Genomic DNA, 22,000 nt, shown 5'->3' with positions numbered 1-22,000 from the left:
AACTAGGGTAAAAAAAACTTGGTTACAACGAGATTGGCATCCCAGTAGGGACCCTAAAAGAAACAAGAGAAAACCACTAGTACATTACACATTGAAATACTTCAATAGAGCTAGGAATACAACGGAAAACATTAATCTTAACCCTACGAACTAAGTCGTCCGTTTGCTGAGTGTCATCATCGAATATCTTCTTGTTTCCTGCATTCCATATGCAGTAAATCGTAGAAGCAAGGGTCGTAATCCTCATCCTCGATAGCATCGAATTACCTCTGTAGTAGGTTCGGAAAGCTCTCAGAATTGCCGTAGGTGATCCCATAATTTTGCGCATACCCAACCATTCTCTCACTTCTATCCAAATTGTCGTCGATAAAGAACATATAAAGAACAGGCGATTAATGGACTCGAGATGGGAATTGCAAAGAACACATGACTTATCTGTAGCGAAGGACAGTCGATCTCTAGTGAGGAGCTTTGAATGTGCCATAAGCCAGAGAGTAACTTTGTGTTTCGGTAGAATGAATGGGCGATTAATCAATGGTTTCCATGGCCATCTTCCAACAGAATTTGCGAACCAGATGTAAGCGCGATTTAGCCCTTTCCTATCATGAAACCAAGAATGCAAGATGCCAGTAGCATCTTCAACCGAGCCCATTCTCTGACTCGAACCTTATCTAGGCTAGTAGTATGGCTTAGTAGTATTTATTAGAAAAAGTCAATCCATACCGTATGGCTTAGTAGTACTTATTATACTTTAAATTTAAAAAAGAGGGGATGTTTCAGACTCGTTTATCGATTCTATTGAGGGTCATCACATGGTGAAATTGGTGTAGTTTTGAAATACGTAGGAGTAAATACATTGTAGTCGGGTATTCACCATTTGCCTACGGGTGAAGATATCATATGCGATATGATAAGTTAATAGTACAAAGAGTCTCTGCCCAAAGCAAGACATATGCTTTAGGGAAATGTGTTTTTCTAATTGCACATATCATGTCATTGCTATTACTCGAAAATACATCACATCATTATCGAATTAATTTGTAACTCTCAATATAACAATGATTGCAGATTCGATCAGGATATATGAGTTTAAGGGACTGTATTGTAAGCTAACCGTGACTTAAGGTTTTTGCAAGCACTATCAGTGATAACTAAGGGATCATGGAGCGATAACACCAAATGCTTTACCATTATCCGATGAGTGAGATAAAACTTGAGTTCTGATATTCTTGACCAAAGAGTTGATAAAAAATGAGGCTAACTAGGGTAAGCCATGAAAATATTAAACGTTATTCTGAATCATAATGTAGTTATGAACCCATTGCTAGCTATATCCCTGAATCATTGAGGGTCACACATGTATTAGATTTTTCGTTCTCGTTGAGATAGTCAAATTCAAGGTGTTGAATTTGACGACTGTAGTTTGATGGAGATCAAACATATTGTTTATAAAAAAAAGTTTATAAGTGGGTTCCTTGTAATGGAAGTTGTGGAAATTAACTTAATCGCAAATTAAGTTAAGAGAGTGGAACTGTCTATTTTAGTGAATGAGTTCATAAAACTGGTAGCTGTCAAAAATGGATTGGTAGTAGAAATTTTGATTTTCAAAATTTTCAATTTTCATTATATGAACGAGATTTTGAACAATGGAATAACAATGTCCTGATCGAAGCAGGATTTCTAATTTGATCAGAAATCAAAATTTATAAATATTCCATTAAGAGTTATATGAAATAAGACAATTTTTGCACCAAAATTTTATGACTCTCTCCTTATAAAAGCAACTTTTGTTCACATCAATTTTTCATAAGAAAAATTTCGGCCACTTCCACTGCCGCATTGTCGTTGTATTTCTAAAATTCAGGTGATTTAATCTCGACACAAATTTTGTTTGGATATCTGATGCAATTTGTACAAAAAATCCAATCTCTAATCGTGAACTTTTTTTGACGATTGAAGAAGAAGGAAGATACATTCGTAGGGATTTATAAAAACGACCAACTCCGTTAATCTTGAACTGATTTGATGTACATCGTTAAATACGCAAGGATAAAAAATTTAAACTTCCGCTACATCTTAGACTTGAGAAAATGTTCAAAATGTAGTAATGGAGTCGAGAACCCCATTGGCACAAAGAATATTTACTCTTTCAAAATTCTCATCCACCATTGCGTCAAATTCCAAAACTCCTCTGCCGAATCATGGCGGCCTCAGAAGAACCTCCTTCACAACCACTTCCCCTTCAATACCAGGTATAACATTAACATTATTTGCGCAATATCTTTCGCTTCCTGAACATTCTTGCTTGTTATGGCTTTTATTTTTTGATTTTCAGACTTGGGTTCTCAAAGTTTCAATCCACTGCCAAGGCTGCAAAAGAAAAGTTAAGAAAGTTCTGCAAAGCATTGAAGGTATGTTGATCGAGTGCATACTCTGGATTCGAGTAAATTATATGGTAATCTTTAAGCTTTTTTTTTTTTTTTTTTTTTTTTTTTTTTTTTTTTTTTNATCTATCGACTCCCAGCAGCAAAAGGTTACTGTTATTGGAAACATTGATCCACAAATCCTTGTCAAGAAACTGATAAAAATCGGTAGGCCTGCGGAGATATGGCCCGAAAAACCGGCAGAAGGCAATGAAAAGAAACCTGGAAACGATCCGAAAAGCAATGAAAATAGTGAAGATGAAGAGGAGACCACCACTGACGGTAATAATGGCAATATTCAAGTGAAGGTCACCTCTCCAAGATTTAATGGAAGCAACGGTGGTGCAGCAACTGTTAGGTTTGCAGGAGTTGACACTGTTATTGTGGATAACAGGGCGCCTGGAAATGCTACCGGCGGCGGTCCTCCTAGCGCTGTAGATCACGGAGGCAGCAGAGGAGGCCCAGGTGGTGGTAAGAAGAAGAAAAAGAAGAGAAAGAAGAGCAGCGGAAATGCAGGTCCACCGAGCAACAGTGCACCAGGAGGCACTGGATCAGAGATTCCAAAGACGGGACCCATTCAAAGTCTTGATCCCGTTAACCTCAACCGTCCGTCACAGAATGTGATTCACTTTCCTCCTCAGCAAGCATATGTGGTGTGTTATAATACGGCATATCCTACCGCAAGTGGTGCTCCAGCTTATTACACACAATCGTCACCGTACACGTACGCGTCTCATGCGCATCAAGAGGTTCAGTTTACGCCGTTGGATTCATTCGAAATTTTGAGTGACGAGAATCCTAATGCATGTCAAATAATGTGATCGGAATTGTAGAAAAGATCATAGGTATAGATTCTCCTCCATGAATGAAGAATGTAATGTCTTTTTGGAAAGCAAGAAACTTTTATATGCACTCGAGGGTTGGAATNGTGTCTCGACTCACTTTCAAGCCCAAACAAGCACTATTGTACACAATACATACACCCCATGCATGATATTTATTTTTATTGTACTAAAAAAATTGAATGAAAGAAAAAAAAGAAAATCGGAACCCAAACTATTCTGAATTTTAAGTGGAGATAGTCTTTCTTGTAAATCCCCTCAAACGATCTACTAGATTAACACAGTTCTTCAATCCCCAAACAAGGTTCACGATTGAAAACTAGATTTTTTTTTTAAAAAAAAAATTCATTAGAAATCTTAATAAGCTTGCGTTGAGAATTGGTCACGGGAATTTGTTGGAATTATGACGGCGGAAACGATCCTAAACAAAAGCGTCTAGCATAATGAGTACCAACCTAAAGGTCTGCCATATAAAAACAAAAGCAACCAGCACAATGCTAAAATCTGTCAACCTTCGAAAAGTTGAAAATCATAAACTGTCTGAAAAATACTGTTTAAACATAACCCTCGAAGATCATATTTGCGGAAATAACACAAGGTCCTTGGGTTCTAGCGCTCCACCAGCTCCACCAGATCAGTTATCTGCACCTCCTGTCTCCTCCAACTCATGCTCACCTGCATCAGACACACCTAGTGAGTTTAAAGACTCAACACACCTTAACCATAATAGCAAAATACATATACATAACATGCAATAGTGAAAAGTACTGTAATTAACATAACTTTCATGATCTTTCATAAGCATAAACATATTCATTTCCCCTCAACAAATACATATACATTTCCTTTTCATTGAATTCAGATAATTAATGTTACTTTCGTATCAGCTGTTTGTCAGTTGATCAATCTTACGTATTACCATGGTACGAGGCGACGGGGACATCAACGACATTCTCACCCGTCAACCGAGCCTTGGCCTTACACGTCGTCATGTCATTTCGTATTCGTATTAGTCACAATCAAATCACTTCCTTCAAAATATTTTATCATATTCGCTATTTATAAAAATTCAAGCATAAAATATTTTGTTCAAACCAAGCATGCTTGGGGCCCCGGGTCCGACATTAACACTAATAATTATAAATGTAACAAACTAAACGATTGAGTAAAACACATAATCTGTGGTTCACAAACCGACATAAACATCATCAAAATAATTTAAAGGTCACAAATGTTTGAAATATAAGTTTTAACATGCCAAAATAACTAGTGAGTCAAAATAATCCAAACATCATCAAATAGCTCCTAAGACCCGAGAATCCCATTCTAACTTGTATCTCCTCGCCCGGAGCTGGACTCTGGCATCCCAAGTCTCGCCTCACCTATCGTCAAGCACATGAAAACAAAAGGTAGCCGACATGCCTGTTATTATAAACCCAGTATGATACAATCAATAACATATGAGAATTAAAATGACAAATAGTTCATATGAAATTCATAAAGATGCAATATAATGCAATGCAATATCAAAAGTTGTGGGCTTTCACTAAATCTCAAGATCAAGGGAATCATCTGGTCATAGAGTACCCAAGGAAAGATAATCCCCCAGCAACATCCACCGACTCCTCTACACGGGGTGGGGTGCTGTGTTCTACAATCTCAGGACTATGGTGCGTCTATAGAGAGTGTTCAGGCCATAGCAGCGACCTCCGCATACACTATGCCAACTCAACTATAGCCCCATACGTCCAACAAGTCAATAAATCAAGGCGACCTCCGTCATATCAAATCTGAATCGACAAGTGGCTCAATATGCAGTGTAATGATGCAAATCAATATCATCATCTCCATATCATAATAAACTCATTTCAAGAAAACAATCATCATCAAATCACAAGTAATTCATCGAGCCATAGAATTTTCAATTTAAAATAAAAATGATACTTTTACCTCATATATTACCGATCGTAACATGCCTTTCAAATATTACCAAAAAGATATCGAAATGTATAACTGAGAAGTCTTGAACCTTTGAAGTCTAATATAAGTCAAGAACTCGGATAATTTATCAAAATAGAGCAGTTTCTGTACAAAATTCATAATTAAATCAATATTTCTTCGAATCAAGACTTGCAAATTGGATATATATGCAAGAAAACTCGAAGCCCAACAATTATTTTTCACAGAGTTTTGTCAAATAAAGTCATTTACCCAGTCTTTCATAATATGAAGCATACAACATAATTCTCAAGAATTCTGCGTTAATACATTCTGGCACATTTTAGTATTTTGAGCATAACTTCCTCAATATCCAATGTAATCAAGCCAATTTGGTATCATTTCAAAGAAATGACAATGTTCTATAATTTTCATTGGGAATCAAATCCAGAATCCCGACCAATAAATCCCAAAATTTGAATAAACACAAGGCATGTACATAAATCTGCACTAACTCAGAGTTCCAGACCAAGTTTAGTAAAAATCACATATCGCTTTCATTTCTTCCTTGAATTGAGTGATTCAAGAACCAAATCGAAGCTAACTCAATGATCTACAAGTTTGATGAAGACCATAACTCCAAAATCCAAACACAATTGTCCCATATACACGAAATACAGAAAGTGTAAAAACTGTTCTTTGCACATAAACAAGAAACCATTTTCATATCCCATTTAAATTGAAACCAACTCAAATACAACATTTTCAACATCTTAATATCTCAAATATCAACCCAAGTATAAATTCTAAATTTCAACCCATTTCCTAATTTGAATAAAAATTGAAAATACTTACATCATCTTGAAACTCGTGATGAGAGGATCACAAATCTACATTCATTTCATATTTTTCTTGAGTGAATCACCCATAAAATGAGGAAGGAGTTCGAAAATGTAGAGAAGATCTATGAAGGTTTGCATGAATGAGGAGGAGAATGATTGGTGGATGTGAAGGTGGGCTTACATTGTGAGGCCCGGGGCCGAAGAGGGAGGGGAGTGATCGTCGGTGCCATGAGGTTGTACGGACAATGAGCGGCTCCTGACAGGCTTCTAGGTGGAGGGAACATGAATGAACCGATCTTACACCGGAAAGAGAGCGATTCCAAAACTGTTTAGGTATGGGACTTTGCAGTTGAGGAGGGCTTAAAAGATTTGATATGTAATACTCATATCAAGAAGGTACATCTTCTTTTCGGTAGCTCATCACATAAGAACTCCAAAGTTGAGCATGCTTGACTTGGGGCAATTTTGGGATGGGTGACCTCCTGGAAAGTTTCCTAGGGTGCGTGTGAGTGAAGATATAAGCACGCTGGAAAGACCCGTCTTGATACAGTGGTGACAGTCGTCGAATCTGGGGCGTTTCAGTTGGTATCAGAGCCAACTTCTCCTAGTACAGTGTAGTTCGGTGACGAAACAAACAGAAGCTAGTGGGCATGTGAGGCCCGGGGCTGAAGAGGATGGGGGTGATCGCCGGTGCCATGAAGTTGAACGAACAATGAACGGCCCCTGGCAGGCTTCTAGGTAGACGAAACATGAATGAACCGATCTTACACCGGAAGGAGAAGGGTTCTGAAACTGTTCAGGTACGAGACTGTACAGTTGAGAAGGGCTTAAAATATTTGATATGTACTACTCATATCAAGAAGGTGCATCTTCTTTTCGGTAGCTCATCACATAAGAACTCCAAAATTAAGCGTACTTGACTTGGGGAAATTCTGAGATTGGTGACCCTTTGGGAAGTTTCCTAGGGTGCGTGTAAGTGAAGACATAAGCATGCCGGAAAGACCCGTCTTGGTACAGTAGGGACAGTCGTCGAATATGGGGTGTTTCATTCATATTGATTTTTCGCGTCTGTAGAGCATCATCGCCACTTTACAGCGCGTCAGAGCCAAAAATTCGCAGCTCAAGCGCCTAGGCGCTACTATTCTAGCGCTGCATCGCTTGAACAGTAACCTCATGAACAGTAACTTTTTTTTTCAATTTGTTTTTTTAATTTCGGGCATTACACATGCAATGTATTCTTTAACATTTTAGATAAAATTCCATATTAATTCATAATAAACATTTTTAAACGTATATTATCAGTTATCAGGACACAACTAGGACCGATAACCTAATTCAGGTGCGAAGTGACCATTTTGCCCCTGAAACCTTAACTTGACCATTTTACCCCTCGACCTTAGAACTTCGACCCGAATCCATCCAAAATTACCGAAACACCTTAAAACACAATTTAATTCATTTCTTAGACATAAACCCAAGCCCATTAGCTAAGTTTCCTAATTCATTTTAAAACTCGAACCGGGATCCCGGTTTTAACCCAAATCCACCCTAAAATCAACCAAAATTTCCCAAACTTTAACCGTTGCTTAATAGTATTTAACCAAACCTTAAACAACTTAAACAAGGCCACTTGAGACCCTCAAAAACCTCTTAAACTTCGCTGGAAAATTTTGCACTCATGCACCGAAAACCCTAGCATTGCACAAGCCTCAAATTTCGACTGTAGTCCAAGAACCACTGAGACCAGACCCAAACCAAGCCCTCCTAGGACTTGACTGAACCCTCGTGGACCAACCTAGCCCTCAGCTATAGCCCCATGCATGTGGACTTGCAAGGTTCACCCAAGAGTGCAAAAACCGAGCACCCCATCAATCTTAGCCTCACGAACTGCCCTTGGACTTCGATCAGTTGTGCTTGAGCCGTCTTGGATTACGACTCAGACCCACCAGGGTCTGCACCGTGGCATGGTTCGACCCATACATGGTCGTCCCACTCCCTCAGCCGATCAAGCCCAAACACATGCAAAAACCATACGATCCAATCGGCTCTCTATGTGGCTTGCACCAGCTTCGATACCAGCACTTAAACGCCTTCAAACCTGCTGTAAAATCACCTAACCATAGAGTCCTTGCAGCCCCTTCATCACATGCCAAAAACGTGAGATTCATAGAAGAAAAATGAGATGTTTGCCATAAAAAATCAATCAATACATGCATATATCAGTAGTTCGGTCATATTTCATGCACACACACACATATAAACTTGACCTTTTCCTTGAATAAACTTTCTGTAGTAGACCGCTAGACCTAAGAAACTGTAGATCTCTGTCACACTCTTAGGCACTGGCCATTTTATAATTGCCTCGACTTTGTTGTTTACCTCAACCCCGTTTCTAGAAATAATGTAGCCTAAAAACGCCACTCTCTCGAGCCAGAATTCGCACTTGCTGAGTTTGGCAAAAAGTTTTATGTCTTTCAATATCTGCAAAGTCTTCCTTAAGTTCTAATTGTGCTCCTCCCTGCTCTTAGAATAGATCAAAATATCATCTATGAAGACGATGACGAACTGATCCAAATACGACTGAAATACACGAATCATGAGATGCATGAAGGTCGTCGGTGCATTAGTCAACCCGAATGGTATCACCATAAACTCATAGTGCCCGTACCAAGTCCTAAAAGCCGTATTGTGAACATCTGACTCTCTCACCTTCAATTGATGTTATCCCGAACGAAGATCTATCTTCGAGAAAACCGAATCTCCCTGCAACTGATCAAACAAGTCTTCGATTCTAGGCAAGGGGTACTTATTCTTGATGGTGACCCTATTTAGCTCCCTGTAGTCAATGCAAAGTTGCATACTACCATCCTTCTTCTTTAAAAATAAGGCCGGTGCGCCTCATGGGGAAAAACTAGGGCTAATAAAACCCTTGTACAACAACTCCTAAATCTGTTCCTTAAGTTCATTCATCTCCGTAGGTGCTAGATGATAGGGTGCCTTGGAAATTGGCCCTGTCCCCGACATCGAATCGATGGAAAACTCCACCTCTCGATCGGTTGGGATGCTAAAAACTTCCTCAGGAAAAAGGCCAGGAAAGTCTCTGACAACCTCGAAATCATCTAGCCTCTGATTGACTAGCTCAGATACTGACATAAGGCTCACTAGAAAAGCTTGCCAGCCTCTCTTCATAAGTTTTCTTGCACAGATACATGAAATAATGTGCGGAATCTTCTTGTTCCTTGCTGCCTAAAAAACAAACGATTTCCTGCTGGGTGATCAAACAGACACTGACCTCTGCCAGAAATCTATCGAAGCACCATTCGAGCATAGTCAGTCCATGCCAAGAATTATGTCAAACTCAGGCATCGGGATTACGATCAGATCTGCTTGTACCGCATTTTTCTGTAAATGAAGCTCCAGATTCTTCACTATTTTCGTAGTAACCATACCAGAAGGGCTAGAAACTCTAAAGCCCAAATCCAAGTCCTCATGTATAATTTTTAGCCGCTTGACAAATGTCTCGGATATGAATGAGTTTGTAGCTCTTGAATCTAGCAGTGTATAGGTAGCTACACCTGAGATAAATATCCGTTCTGCGACAAATACACCATCAAACCATTCAAGCCTAACAAATTCATGAAATTCTATCATTAATAACCCATAATTCTCAAAAATTACCTCGAATGATCCTTGAATAGTCCTGAAATTACCCAATTTTCCCACCATGAATTTTTTTTTAAAAATCACAATTCAGTCCTTGCTTTTTCTCGAATTTATCATTTGGCCCTCAAAGTTTCGCTAATTAGCAAATAGGTCTATAATATTTTCAGTTTTTGGTGCAATAGCCATTTCATAAATTTATGTTGATCCCATTCAATCCTATACATTTTAAAGTTTACATTCCGTGCCCAAATATTTTCAAAGTACAATGGAGTCCTTTACATTCATCTAATTAGATCAGACAACCTAGTTTCTTCTAAGTTCTTTATCCCCAAAGTAGCTCTACTAACCAAGTTAACATTTCATGCAGTCAAGCAATATAAAAATGTTAAGTAAAAAGGTTATCAGTAATCAAGGTCGTGTGATAGGATCGCTTGGGAGGTGATGTAGTGTTTAGAAAGGGGATTGAATAAACACTAGACAATTTTACTCCTTTTCTATTGATGAGTCAGTTTAGTGATAAACTGATATCGAGAATCTTGTTTGTCAATGTCAATCACTTAACTGGTGAAAGTGCGGAAATAAACTGAATGACAGATAGAATATAACTGAAATAAAGATACACAATATTTATGGATGTTCGGAGATTTCAATCACTCCTACGCCACCCCTTATATCCAAAAGATATGATATTCACTAAAATACTTTGATCAAATACAAACAATTGTACAGACCTACTTCAGTTTTGGACTTAACAATGTCAAACTGAAACTTTTAGTATCTTTACAAATTTATCAGTAAAAAACTGATATTCCTTTCTTAGCACAACTTATCTCAAAAGATCAAATACAACAAATAGGTGTGCTAATACTTATGCTCGAAAGATAGCCTGAAAGTTATGAATATTACAGATAAGTGTGAGCTTTTTGTAACTGATCTTTGAAAGTTTGAATTCAAAATTAACTCAGAATGAATATGCGCAAAAGTTCTTTTCTCAGCTGAACTCCTCGACTATTTATAGTCTTTGCTTCCAACGGTAACAATGAATACGATTTGAAATTTTATATCCGTTGATTTTCATGTCAACATTCTTCTGATAGTAGTACACTTTTGCATTGCTGAAATGCGGCGTTCCCACTAAAAGTTGCAGTCTTGCTTTTGTACAATCTGTCGGTTGATAGTTACATCCTTAACTGATGACGTGTTCAGCTGTTTTATCAGTTGTGAAAAATCTTATTGGATAAACTGATTGCTCTCAACTGATTGTAGTCTAACTGATCAATCAGTTGCCTACACTCTTCAGTTCGCTTAGTTCAGTTGTCGTTGATTTTCTGCGCAATAATCTTCAGTTTGGCAACCAATAGTTTGTGTATTTTTAAATCAGTTATCTTGATCAGTTATTCAATAGTTTAAGCTCAATTTTTCAAACCACCGAAATTCAGTTTCCAACATCGTGTATGGCTCCGTCTCAGCCTCGTCAGCGTGCATCACATATGCTCTACCTGTACTAGGTCCTTTATTCCTCGAGCAATCTTCAGCTTTATGGCTCTCTTCCTTGCAGATGAAGCACTTGAACGTTCCCCCACATGCATTTGCCGTAGTGGAGACAGTTGCATTGCTTGCATGGTTGCCTCTCCTCAGGTTTTGAGGCACCTGAATTCTGCGGTGGCTTCTGCTACCTCGGCTTCTTGAATTGACCTTGGGGCCTCTGCTGCCCCAGAGCTCTAGGAGGTTTTGAAAAGTGCTTCTTATTGGGCTGAGAACTCTGCTAAGTCTGCTGTCTCTTGCGCTGCAACTCAAAGTCGATATCCCTCAAAGATTGCTCAGCTTGGTAGGCACAAGCAGTATCATCTTCATAATCTCCGGCCTTATCAACATCACGTCCCTGCGAATAGTGGGTCTGAGTTTCTCAGCGGCATCTCTTGCAATGAGGGGCACGAAGTGGCAACCCCTATCAAACTTCTGATGAACTCAGCAACAGACGTGTCTCCCTGTCGAAGACTCATAAACTCCCTAGTCAGATGTCCCTTGATGTCTGCAGTGAAATACTTGCCATAGAACATGTCCTTGAACTGCTTCCAAGTGAGGGTAGCTAGATTAACCCCATGCTCTGCTTCTTCCCACCATAGAGCCACATCGTCTCGCAACATATAGGTGGCACATTGGACCCTGTCAGTGTCCGCCATGTTCAGATATCAAAAGTGTAGCTCGAGGGACCTGATCCAACCCTCAGCAACAAACGGGTCGGTGGTGTCAGAAAACACATCAAACCGGGTCAAACCATTACATGAGCGGTTGGACAAGCTTGAAGTTAGTGCTAGTGGGAGTAAGTACAAGCCTAAAGATTTGGCTAGAGGAGAAGACGAGGAGGAATATGATTTGGGAGAAGACAAGGAGAGCCAAAACGAGAATTGGGGTAGAAACGGACAAGGTAGAGGGTTTTTTTAGAGGAAGAAGAGAAGTTGTACGGGGTAGATACGATGATGAGAATAGGGAAGATGGTAACATGGGTAGTATTAAGATGAAGATTCCATCGTTTCATGGGAAATTCGACCCTGAGGGATATTTAGAGTGGGAAAAGAGGGTAGAGTTTGTGTTTGAATGTCACCGTACTCCGAACAAAAAAGGTTAGGTTGGCGGTGGTTGAATTTCTAGACTACGCTCTCATTTGGTGGGATCAACTAGTGACCACTAGGAGGAGATATAATAAGAGACCTATTGAAACTTTGGATGAGATGAAGAGGGTCATGAGGAAGAGGTTTGTGCCCAGTCATTATTATAGAGAGATCTTTAAGAGGCTATAAACTTTGAGACAAGGAGTAAAGAGTGTCGAGGACTATTATAAAGAGTTGGAAGTAGTCATGATTAGGGCAAATATAGAGGACGACAGTGAGGAGACGATGGCCCGTTTTCTTTGTGGTTTGAACTGGGAGATTCAAAACCAAGTGGAGCTTAGGCACTATTTGGATCTAGACGAGATGATGCAAATGGCCATAAAGGTAGAACAACAACTCAAGAGACGAGGGGTTGGCCGCACCAATCAAACTGGGAGTTCATCATCTTCTTGGCGACCAAATGTGGTGAGACGTGAAGAGAGTAAGGTGATGAACAAATCCAAGACTGAGACCAAGCAAGAGACGCCTAAACAGGGAGTACAAGGTAAATCTGAAGCTCCACTTAATCGTTCCATGGATATTGAATGTTTTAGGTGTCAAGGGATTGGTCATATTGCTAGCCAATGTCCAAATAAAAGGGTAATAACTTTGAATGGTTATGGTGAGTATGAGTCTCAAACTGAGGGTGATGACGAGGTTGATGATGATGAGATGCCTGCGTTAGAGGATCCTGATGAGGGATATGAGGCGGTTTGATGCTATTCTTCGACCATGAAAAACAAACGACAACATATTGAAGCAATTCCCTAGTATATTAATATACTTTTTCGAGCTATATTAATCTAATTAAGAAAATGTAATAACCAAGTGTCTTTATGTTATTTGACAATTTCAATCGCATTAACGAACTGTTGAATCCTATAGTTTTCGACCTATTAAACTATGGTTATCAACATGTGTCAGCTCATATGTCTATACAAGTTTTAGATCCATGAATTAATTTATCATATCATGTTATAAATATCCTATCGATTTCAATTATAACACATAAAATCCATTCAAAGATCATCATACTCCCAAGTTGCAAAACAATCAATTAAACCAAATTCAATCTCAAAAAATATTCACAACATAAATGTTTGGGGATAGGATCACCTTAATCCCAACTAAAGAAAAGAGTAAAGAAGAAAAATGCTTATTAAGTTATTATTCTTCAGTTAAGTTCTCTTCCTCTCTTCCTCCAAAAACTTGATCGAGCTTTTTTGCGAAGTAAATTCCAAATAAAAATAAAAAAATTTTTATGCTCAAATGAATCTCAAATGCACAAGTCAAGTTATAATATAGTCTACGAAGTACGAGTATCGTTCCCATAAAGATTGACTAGACAAATTTAACTTAAACAAAATTCTTTAGTTAAATAAACCGAAAATTGGATTAATTAATAAATTAAATTGAAGGTCAAATAAAATAATTAACTAAATAAAATGAATAAACAAACAATTCTTAGGATCTTGGTTCACCTATCTTGAATCTTTTCTAATGATTGAATTTAAATTATTAAGTTAGGCTTCTGACGGAATTTTCTAGTCTATCAATATACTATGTCGAGCTATATTAATCTAATTAATAAAATACAATACCCAAGTGTCATTGTGTTATTTAACAATTGCAATCGCATTAATGAATTGTGGAATCCTCTAGTTGTCGACCTAATGTACTATGACTATCAACATGTATTCAACCTCATATGTCTATGCAATGTGTTGATCCATGAATTATTGAAACGACCTCGATTTTTTTTATTAATCATAAATCATAAACTCGAAAATACTAACTAAATAAAATAACTTAACATAATCAACAATCATAATAATTTAGCATATGAAATCTCAAGTGCATAACATGAAGTCCTAAATCATCAACTAAGCAAAACTTCCTAAATTAACCTTCACAAAGATCAACTAACAATAAAAATAAAGCATAAAAATATATCTAATAAAAATCCTTAACATAAATCCTTAAATCATAAATCTATTTAGCTAGTGCGGAAACTTAAAGGCCCTCGGGTGTGTACTGCTGCACTCGATCCACTCAATCGTCAGCACCTCTCATAAATCATCAAATCCTGCATCATACAAACTTAGTGATTCTAAAGACTCAGCACGTTCTAAACATGTATAGCAAATAATATTTATACAATCACATGCATTAAAATCATATTTTTATTTAAAAAAACTTTCGAACATAAATAAACAATTTAAAATCATTTTAACATAATTAAATCATAAATCGTAAAATCATTTTAAAATAACTTTAACAATAAATAAATCATTTAAAATAAGCTTTAAGCTTAAAATCGTAAATCTTTCAATCATGTATCATTTTGGGTGAAGTTTGATCATAGAAAGTGACTAGCATTTATCCTTTGATCGACTGATCAGTTTTCGGCTCCACATGGCCCATGGGGGTGTGCACTAGGATCCACCGAGGAAATACGATCTTCGGGATCCCTCTGAGACCTTTTCCCATAGACGGGATCCCTCTGGGGCCTTGGCCCGTAAACGGGGTCCCTTTGGGGTCTTGACCTGAATATGGGTTACCTCTGGGGCTTTGGCCTGCACGTCATCCCCACAAAATTGTAAGTTCACCGTCCTCACATAAACAGACTCCCCACAAAGCATATATCATATGTCACAGTCAATTCACATCCCTCAAAATATTTTTCTTTTTCTTTAAAAATCATAAAATAACATAACTTTCTAAAAATAGTAATTTTAAACAGTATAAATTACACAACTTTACCATAAATCGTAAAATAACATATTATCATCAAAATCATCATTTTAAATCATAAAATATCATTTAACATGCGTTATGATCTTTTGGGACGCTGCCAAGCGTTTACCTATTTTCCTAAGTGTAAAATTATTGTTTTGCCTCTGAACGTAAAAATTCTTGAATTTATCTTTTTCTCACTTTTAATGACATTGGCTTACCTTAAATAATTATTAAAGCTTAAATATAATTTTTCATAATTTTATAAAGTTAAAACTAGGCTTTCCAATTAATTCTTTAATTAGCGTTTCGTGAGGCGATTAAATACCGAATAAATCCAAAACTCATTATTTTGATCCCAAATTTTAAACATAACATTATTATTATTTATTATACCCAGGAAATAATGACCCTCACTCGAACACACCGAGCCATCTTCCAATTTACTCGAGCCACCTCAAGCCAAACCCTAGCCAACCCACCTAGGCACCCTACTGACCAAGCCCAGCCCCTAGAACAAGACCTAGCTCGTTCAAACTCACCTGGATATAAGCACAAACCTGCACGCTGGTTGCATCTCACGCCCAAGAATCCTAGAGACACTAGGACTCTTCCAGCCACTTAACCAGCGACCAGCTCGGACCCTTACTGACCTTGGACCACGCCCAGCCTCGTCCCAAACCAGCCCAAGCCCTCAGACCAACCCCTAACCCTCGCAACTCTCCCTGCACGCAACCAAGACCCATGCTGCTACAAACTCCCGCTCAAAGACTCCTAGTGACACAAGCATGGTTCGTCGGAACTGTCGCGGGACTCGTCGCGGCTACCACCGTTCCAGTTCCAATATTTCGTCACGGAACGGTCGCGGCGCGGACTTACAAAAAAAATAATTCAAAATGTTAGTAAAATTTGTGATCGAGCAAACTTTCACAAAAAAGTTCAACTAAAATAATATAGTCAATTAAGGCTTGTTGCGTATTTTACCTGCAAATTTTAGAATTGAAGTGAGCTATGATCAAATGCAAATGCTAATACTAAAATGACATAATATGGATAAAACACACACAATAATGATGAAAACATACACTAAACTAATGCAATAAAACACGTAAAAACGACCTATATCAATTTTGTAGAAATATATAAATTACATTATATTAAAATATATAAAATCATTAAAAATTAATAATTCAATACAAATTATTTTACAATACTAGCACATTAAAAAATATATCGTAAAAATTACACCTTACCAGAGCTAATACCATGAGGAGTGACGGGGAGGAGCTAAATCATCAATATTTTCTCCCTGAGTATCCAGTTGATCAAATTGATTTCTAACATGTGGATATCGATATAAATTATCACCAAGTTGTCAATAGGGATATTGATTTGACTGGGTGGATGAGTGGTCATTGGAATGAGATGAATGACTCTGTAAAAGTGTTTCGTCACGTCGACTGTAATACCCGAATCCACGATATCCACTAGAACTAGCAGCCGTACTCGAAGATCCATACTCAGGACCACGACATCCAAAACCGCTCCTTATAGATGATGAATGATTAGGAAATCTATTGCGAGCACCATCAAAATAACTCTCAGATTCATTGTATCTATCACCGATATAATGAGACGATCCATAATCAAATCCACGATGTCTAATTCCACTTGTATCGGATGTTGATGTATCAAAAGAATCATGTCTAGCACTATAATTACCATAATATCCATATCCAGATGATTGATTTCCAATCGGATCATACCCAACATGTTGAGAGTCCAAATTATAACTCATCGATCCATAATTATCTCTCATTTGAATTTTCCGGTTTCCCCCCAATCCGAGGCATCTTATATGTTCTTCGACACCCATATATGGTCGAGAAGATCCAGCTGAATGTTCTTTATCACTAGCACTAGAGAATTCTGACAAACTTGCCAAGAAGCGACGTTGTTCCTCAATCCCAGGGCGATAACCATGATCAGTATCTTGTGTTGCATAATAATTTTCATCACCTTCTGCCCATGTCATACCTTGGATATGATGGTCATCGTGACGACTTTGATCATGCGTTGTATCTTGTGATCTATGATGCTTTCCAAGTCCTTGTTGATCATTTCCATCATCTGAATCATCACTATCTTCTCCATCATCTCTAGATAGAATTCTTATTTCTTTTGATTTTGTTGACTTCTGAACATTTTTATTCTTTTTTGCACGACTCTGACCGTTAGTAGTTGTGTTGTGTTCATCGGAATGTAATTCTTGAATTCCTTCATCTAGCCATGCCAAATCGTCATCTTGTAACACCGGCGGTTCATTATCCCTTATCCACTCGCTTAAGATATCATCATCATGAAAAATGTGATTGAGGTCTATCGGACTGTAATAGTCATCTTCTTCTTTTCTACATGTCAAATTTCGTACCCTGAGCCGCATGTTGTAATGAACATAAACTAATTTGTGCAGCTTCTCTACAGCCAAACGATTACGAAGCTTTGTGTGTACAAGAGACCATGTACTCCAATTTCTCTCGCATCCCGAAGATGAGCATGTTTGGCTTAGAATTTTGATTGCAATTTTTCTAAGGTGTGGAGCATCGTCACCATAGTCATTCCACCATTCAGCTGATACAAAAAAAATAATTTTATATACATTTTGTAAATTATAAATTCTTTTGAAAAATACTAAACCTGGGAGAGATTTTTTCACAGCCATTTTTGCGAGTGGTGATCCAAATTCACCTGTCTGATCAGTGAATAATTTAATCTACAAGAAAGAATAAGAAAAAATCATTATGGTTTATATTTCAAATATATAGTAGGAAAAATAAGAAAAAAAATTCTACCTCACTCATCGCCGAAGCTTGCGCACTTAAGTCTGGTTCAAGTCTCTTTATTACAACCTTTAATCCTCGTTTGACCTCATCAGTATAAACACAAGTTCCAGAATACTGAAGTAATGGATTTAGAAAATATGCTGAAATAACATTTACATAATCACAAATTAGAATGACAAATATATAAATGACTTTGATTATATGCTTTAAATAAGTTATATTGTTACCTGCAGCATGCAAATGTTGGTGTAATTGATTGTACCAACGATTATCGATGACATCCCAATATGATTGCCAATCTTTAGTATTTTCTTTTATTGCCAATTTTGCCCGATCCATTGCTTCATAGATAATTGACATTGTTGGCTTTTTGTCTTGATCAACAAGTTTCAAAACTTTTACAAGTGGTTCCATTGCAGCACAAACATCACGAGCTCTCTTCCAAAATCTTGCATCCATGATAATATTAACAGTTTTTTCGGCTATTTTTCTTCTTCTGCTGGTATTATTGATTTCTTCCCACTCCGCAGAAGTGCACAATCTCTTCAAATCTGAAGTATGCCGAACAAGACTTTCAATAGAAATAAATTCTGTAGCAAAGCGGGTTATTCCTGGTCTTAACAATTCACGATCATTGGTAAATGTTTTCATCAAATTCACAAGTTTATCACTGTTGTATATGAAACTTGTGATTTGTTTGGCTTTTTCAATACACTTTTTTACCTTTTCCATCTTACCAACATCTTCCAAAATGAGGTCAAGACAATGTGCTGCACAAGGAGACCAAAACAAATGTGGTCTTTCCATCATCAATTTTGCACCTGCAGCCTTATTTGCACCTTCACTATCAGTAACAACTTGCACAACATTTTCTTCTCCAATCTCGTCAATCACTTTATTCAATAGAGATAAAATGAAATCAGCTGTCTTTGTTTTGTTGGAGCAATCAACTGAACTATGAAATACCATATTACGATCACAATAAATCATAAAATTGATGATCGGATGCTTGTTGCGCGTGCTCCAACCATCACACATAACTGTACACCCATACTTGGGCCATTTAGATTTTAATGTATTCAGATAATTATTTATCTCATCCACCTCATCTTGTAAATAAACCCCACCAATTTGGCGTCTTGAGAGACCTTTTATTCCAGTTCCGGCCTCTGCAATGGTATTAATCATGGATTGATAATATGGTCCACTATCTGCTGCATTGAATGGAATAGCATTGTATATAAACCATTTTGAAACAGCTTTCCCCACTTCTTTGACTTTTTCAACAGCAAACCAATTTTTTATACTCTTACGTTTTGAGGGAAACATAAATGAGTCAATCCCTTTTGATGGTAATTGAGATCCATCTTTTACACTAAAGCTGCGAGGCATATCTCATTTTTAAACCAGGATTTAGGCCAAAAGATGAACTAGCACCAGGAAATCCTACAATTATAAAATTTAAGATTAGACATGCGAAATAAATTAATAATGTATGTACACACGAATTAATAATATTGTTTATATATTGTTTACCTAGACCGTGTTGGTTACGCATTTCCTCCTCAAAAACGCTTGTTTTACGGCTTTCCTTCATGACTTTTCGCAATTCTCGAGTTTCAATATCTTCTGAAGCATCTTCACTGCTACTATCACTTTCCAATCCATGTATACTTTGTTGTATTGATTCTAATACTTTTTCTTTTTTCTTTTTCAATAAATTTCGTTTTGCCTTCGAATCTTGGAGATGTTTTCGTAACATCAAAGATATTTCCTTGGGAGCTTTATAACATGTTTCGACATTTCCAGTAACGTGTGCAATATGCTCTTTTAATCTCGTAACTCCTCCGGTTACAACTTTTTCACAAAATTTGCATTTTACTGTCTTTCGATTATCACCTACCATATCACCGAACTCCCAACCAATATCGGGTTTTGGAGCCATTCTACAAAATACTTAAATTTACAAATTCACAACCCACTTCATTTTTTCACTCTCTAAATTGACAATATCAACCAAAAATATTTATTCTATAATTTTACAGATAATTTATCAACGTAAATTTAAATACTTTTTAATAAAACTAATGATTAACTAAGTGAATTATACATAATTAACTAAGTATACGACAAGGCCACAATACATTAATTAACAAAATTTCTTTTTTTTTTTNATTGTTTTAACTTTTACTAGTCTTGTCCCCACAAGCCAACTCATTAGTTTTCAAATTTCTTCTGTGCGTCCAAGTCTTCTTCATCCATAAGCTCATCCAAATTCATTTTGAACAGCCGAACCGTTCCATTCGCACCAGCCATTCCGTTCCGGCCGAGATATCGCCGATTTCACGACACAAAACGGCGTGACACTACACTCAACGTTTTGTACTGGAACTTTGACGCGCTAGGGGCCGTTCCCGTTCCAGAACGGCCGTTCCGGCTTTGACCCGACCGCTCCGGTGAACCATGGACACAAGGGCTCTTTCAGCCGAGCAACCACCAAGCCCACCTGACCCTAACCAACCCTGGACCATGCTTAGACCCAGCCCAGACCAGCCCAAGCCTTGGAACCCTCACACGAGCCACCTGAAACAAGGACAGCAACATGCGCACCAAGGGGCTTCCCTCGCGTTTCTCTCGTTTGGCTCGAGCCAGAGCGCACGCAGCCGCTCCAGCCCTTGGCCTGACCCCTGCCCATCACCCTAGGACCTTGATGAACCAGCCTGGCTCGTGCCCAGGCCAGCCGCAACCCCTCTTGCTACTGCGATTCCCTACCAACTCACGTGAGGAGTCCTTGCTCCACGGGACTCCTCCAAAGCTGCAACCAAGGAGCCCTAGCCATGCTAGGACCCTTCTTGACCCTGACCCACGTCCCTTAGGACCCAATCCCTAGACCTGGTTGAGCCCCATGACTCCATGCAAACTATCGAATCCCATGCATCACAACAACCAACAAAAAAAAACCTTCGGCCCTACCTTGCTTCTTGTCCCACGGTTCCAGCCTATTTTCTATTAAATTTTATCACGTTTTAACCAATAATCATTCCTATTTTATCATGTATTGACAACGCATTCGTTGGATTCAAAAACGTTTTTAAAACAAGCGTGAAATCATCGTATTTTTTGAAAATAAACGTTTTATCGTAAAAGATATCAAACACCTATATTTTTCATGCATAAACAATTAAATCATGCATAATATGATTGTATGATGTTTAAAAGAGTTTAGGAACTTGCCTTTGTGTTTATAACACTCGAATATACAATCTTCGGCGAGGGTGTGACGTTGGACGATCGAACGACGAAGAACACAAGCCTTCTTCTTCCCCAATATTTTCGAAATTATTGAAGGTGTGTGCAAGGTGATTCACGGCTGCTAGGGTATGATTTTTGGTGTTTAAAAGTCCTTGGTCACTTATTTATAAATAATTAACATGTTAATGGGCTTTGATTTTGGGCTTGCAAGTTTAAGGGTAATTGGGCCTACTTAAATTAATTAAATTAGGCCCAATAACACTTATTTAATTAAATAATATAAGTTTTCATAAAATAATATTTTTGATATTTTAAAACTCCTTATTTGTCCAAAACCGGCTTCTCGGGAAAAATCGAGCTCGACTCGTAAAATAATTCGAACTCCAATATTTTTAAGAATATTAAATCATTTTTAATCATATTAGAAAGCCTTGCCATTATTTAAAGAAAAATACATATTCTTGTCTTGGTCGTCCCCGGTCTCTTTTTCCCTGCCTGTTATCGAATATTCGGGTAAAATCCTTAATTTCATGTAATCATGTCATATAATCATTTAATCATGCAATCATACATTTAATCATATAATAAATATCAAGCTAGCATTTAAAATCAATTAAATAAAATAATTAAGCAATTAAAATAATTTTGCATGCATGCGGTTTACGTGGACTGATATTTCAGACGTTACAATTATGTTATCATATCATGTTATAAAATCTCCTATCAGTTTCAATTATAACACGTAAAATACCTTCTAAGTTGATCATATTCTAAAGTTGCGAGAAAAATCAATAACATAATCAAATATAC

At 37.6% G+C, this 22,000-nt stretch overlaps 3 protein-coding genes across 4 annotated transcripts; 1 reads left to right on the top strand and 2 right to left on the bottom strand.

Moving 5' to 3' along the window:
* Positions 1 to 2,069: 2,069 nt before the first annotated feature.
* Positions 2,070 to 3,344, top strand: LOC140984816 (heavy metal-associated isoprenylated plant protein 35-like). The gene is made up of 2 exons (XM_073452455.1): positions 2,070 to 2,252; positions 2,336 to 3,344. The coding sequence occupies exons 1-2, from the start codon at positions 2,202 to 2,204 to the stop codon at positions 3,242 to 3,244; spliced, it is 960 nt and encodes a 319-aa protein (XP_073308556.1). The 5' UTR covers positions 2,070 to 2,201; the 3' UTR covers positions 3,245 to 3,344.
* Positions 3,345 to 8,988: 5,644 nt separating this feature from the next.
* LOC140983837 (uncharacterized) lies at positions 8,989 to 11,297 on the bottom strand. The gene is made up of 4 exons (XM_073450994.1): positions 11,208 to 11,297; positions 9,724 to 9,745; positions 9,439 to 9,638; positions 8,989 to 9,291 (listed from the first exon to the last, which is right to left on the bottom strand). The coding sequence occupies exons 1-4, from the start codon at positions 11,295 to 11,297 to the stop codon at positions 8,989 to 8,991; spliced, it is 615 nt and encodes a 204-aa protein (XP_073307095.1).
* A 4,611-nt stretch (positions 11,298 to 15,908) lies between these two features.
* On the bottom strand, positions 15,909 to 18,980 carry LOC140985275 (uncharacterized). 2 transcript variants are annotated; one of them, XM_073453072.1, is made up of 4 exons: positions 18,166 to 18,980; positions 17,948 to 18,078; positions 17,793 to 17,868; positions 15,909 to 17,726 (listed from the first exon to the last, which is right to left on the bottom strand). In XM_073453072.1, exons 1-4 carry the CDS (start codon positions 18,974 to 18,976, stop codon positions 16,471 to 16,473), a joined length of 2,274 nt encoding a protein of 757 aa, XP_073309173.1. In that variant the 5' UTR covers positions 18,977 to 18,980; the 3' UTR covers positions 15,909 to 16,470. The 2 variants fall into 2 exon arrangements, with proteins under 2 accessions (XP_073309173.1, XP_073309172.1); XM_073453071.1 differs by having other exon boundaries at positions 15,909 to 17,868.
* Positions 18,981 to 22,000: the final 3,020 nt, after the last annotated feature.

This window comes from Primulina huaijiensis, chromosome 9 (assembly GCF_012295235.1).
Source record: "Primulina huaijiensis isolate GDHJ02 chromosome 9, ASM1229523v2, whole genome shotgun sequence".
Taxonomy (NCBI): domain Eukaryota; kingdom Viridiplantae; phylum Streptophyta; class Magnoliopsida; order Lamiales; family Gesneriaceae; genus Primulina; species Primulina huaijiensis.
This window is presented reverse-complemented; position numbering and strand designations above follow the sequence as displayed.

Excerpts from the sequence above, each read along its gene's own strand:
- LOC140983837 (XM_073450994.1), bottom strand. The coding sequence starts at position 11,297 with ATGCATGTGGGGGAACGTTCAAGTGCTTCATCTGCAAGGAAGAGAGCC. Across the intron at positions 9,746-11,207 it reads GAATAAAGGACCTAGTACAG|GACTATTCAAGGATCATTCG; the intron begins GTAGAGCATATG and ends GGGTAATTTCAG. Across the intron at positions 9,639-9,723 it reads CTATTCAAGGATCATTCGAG|AACGGATATTTATCTCAGGT; the intron begins GTAATTTTTGAG and ends TATTTGTCGCAG.
- LOC140985275 (XM_073453071.1), bottom strand. The coding sequence starts at position 18,976 with ATGTGTGATGGTTGGAGCACGCGCAACAAGCATCCGATCATCAATTTT. Across the intron at positions 18,079-18,165 it reads CCAACATTTGCATGCTGCAG|CATATTTTCTAAATCCATTA; the intron begins GTAACAATATAA and ends ATGTTATTTCAG. Across the intron at positions 17,869-17,947 it reads AAGCTTCGGCGATGAGTGAG|ATTAAATTATTCACTGATCA; the intron begins GTAGAATTTTTT and ends TCTTTCTTGTAG.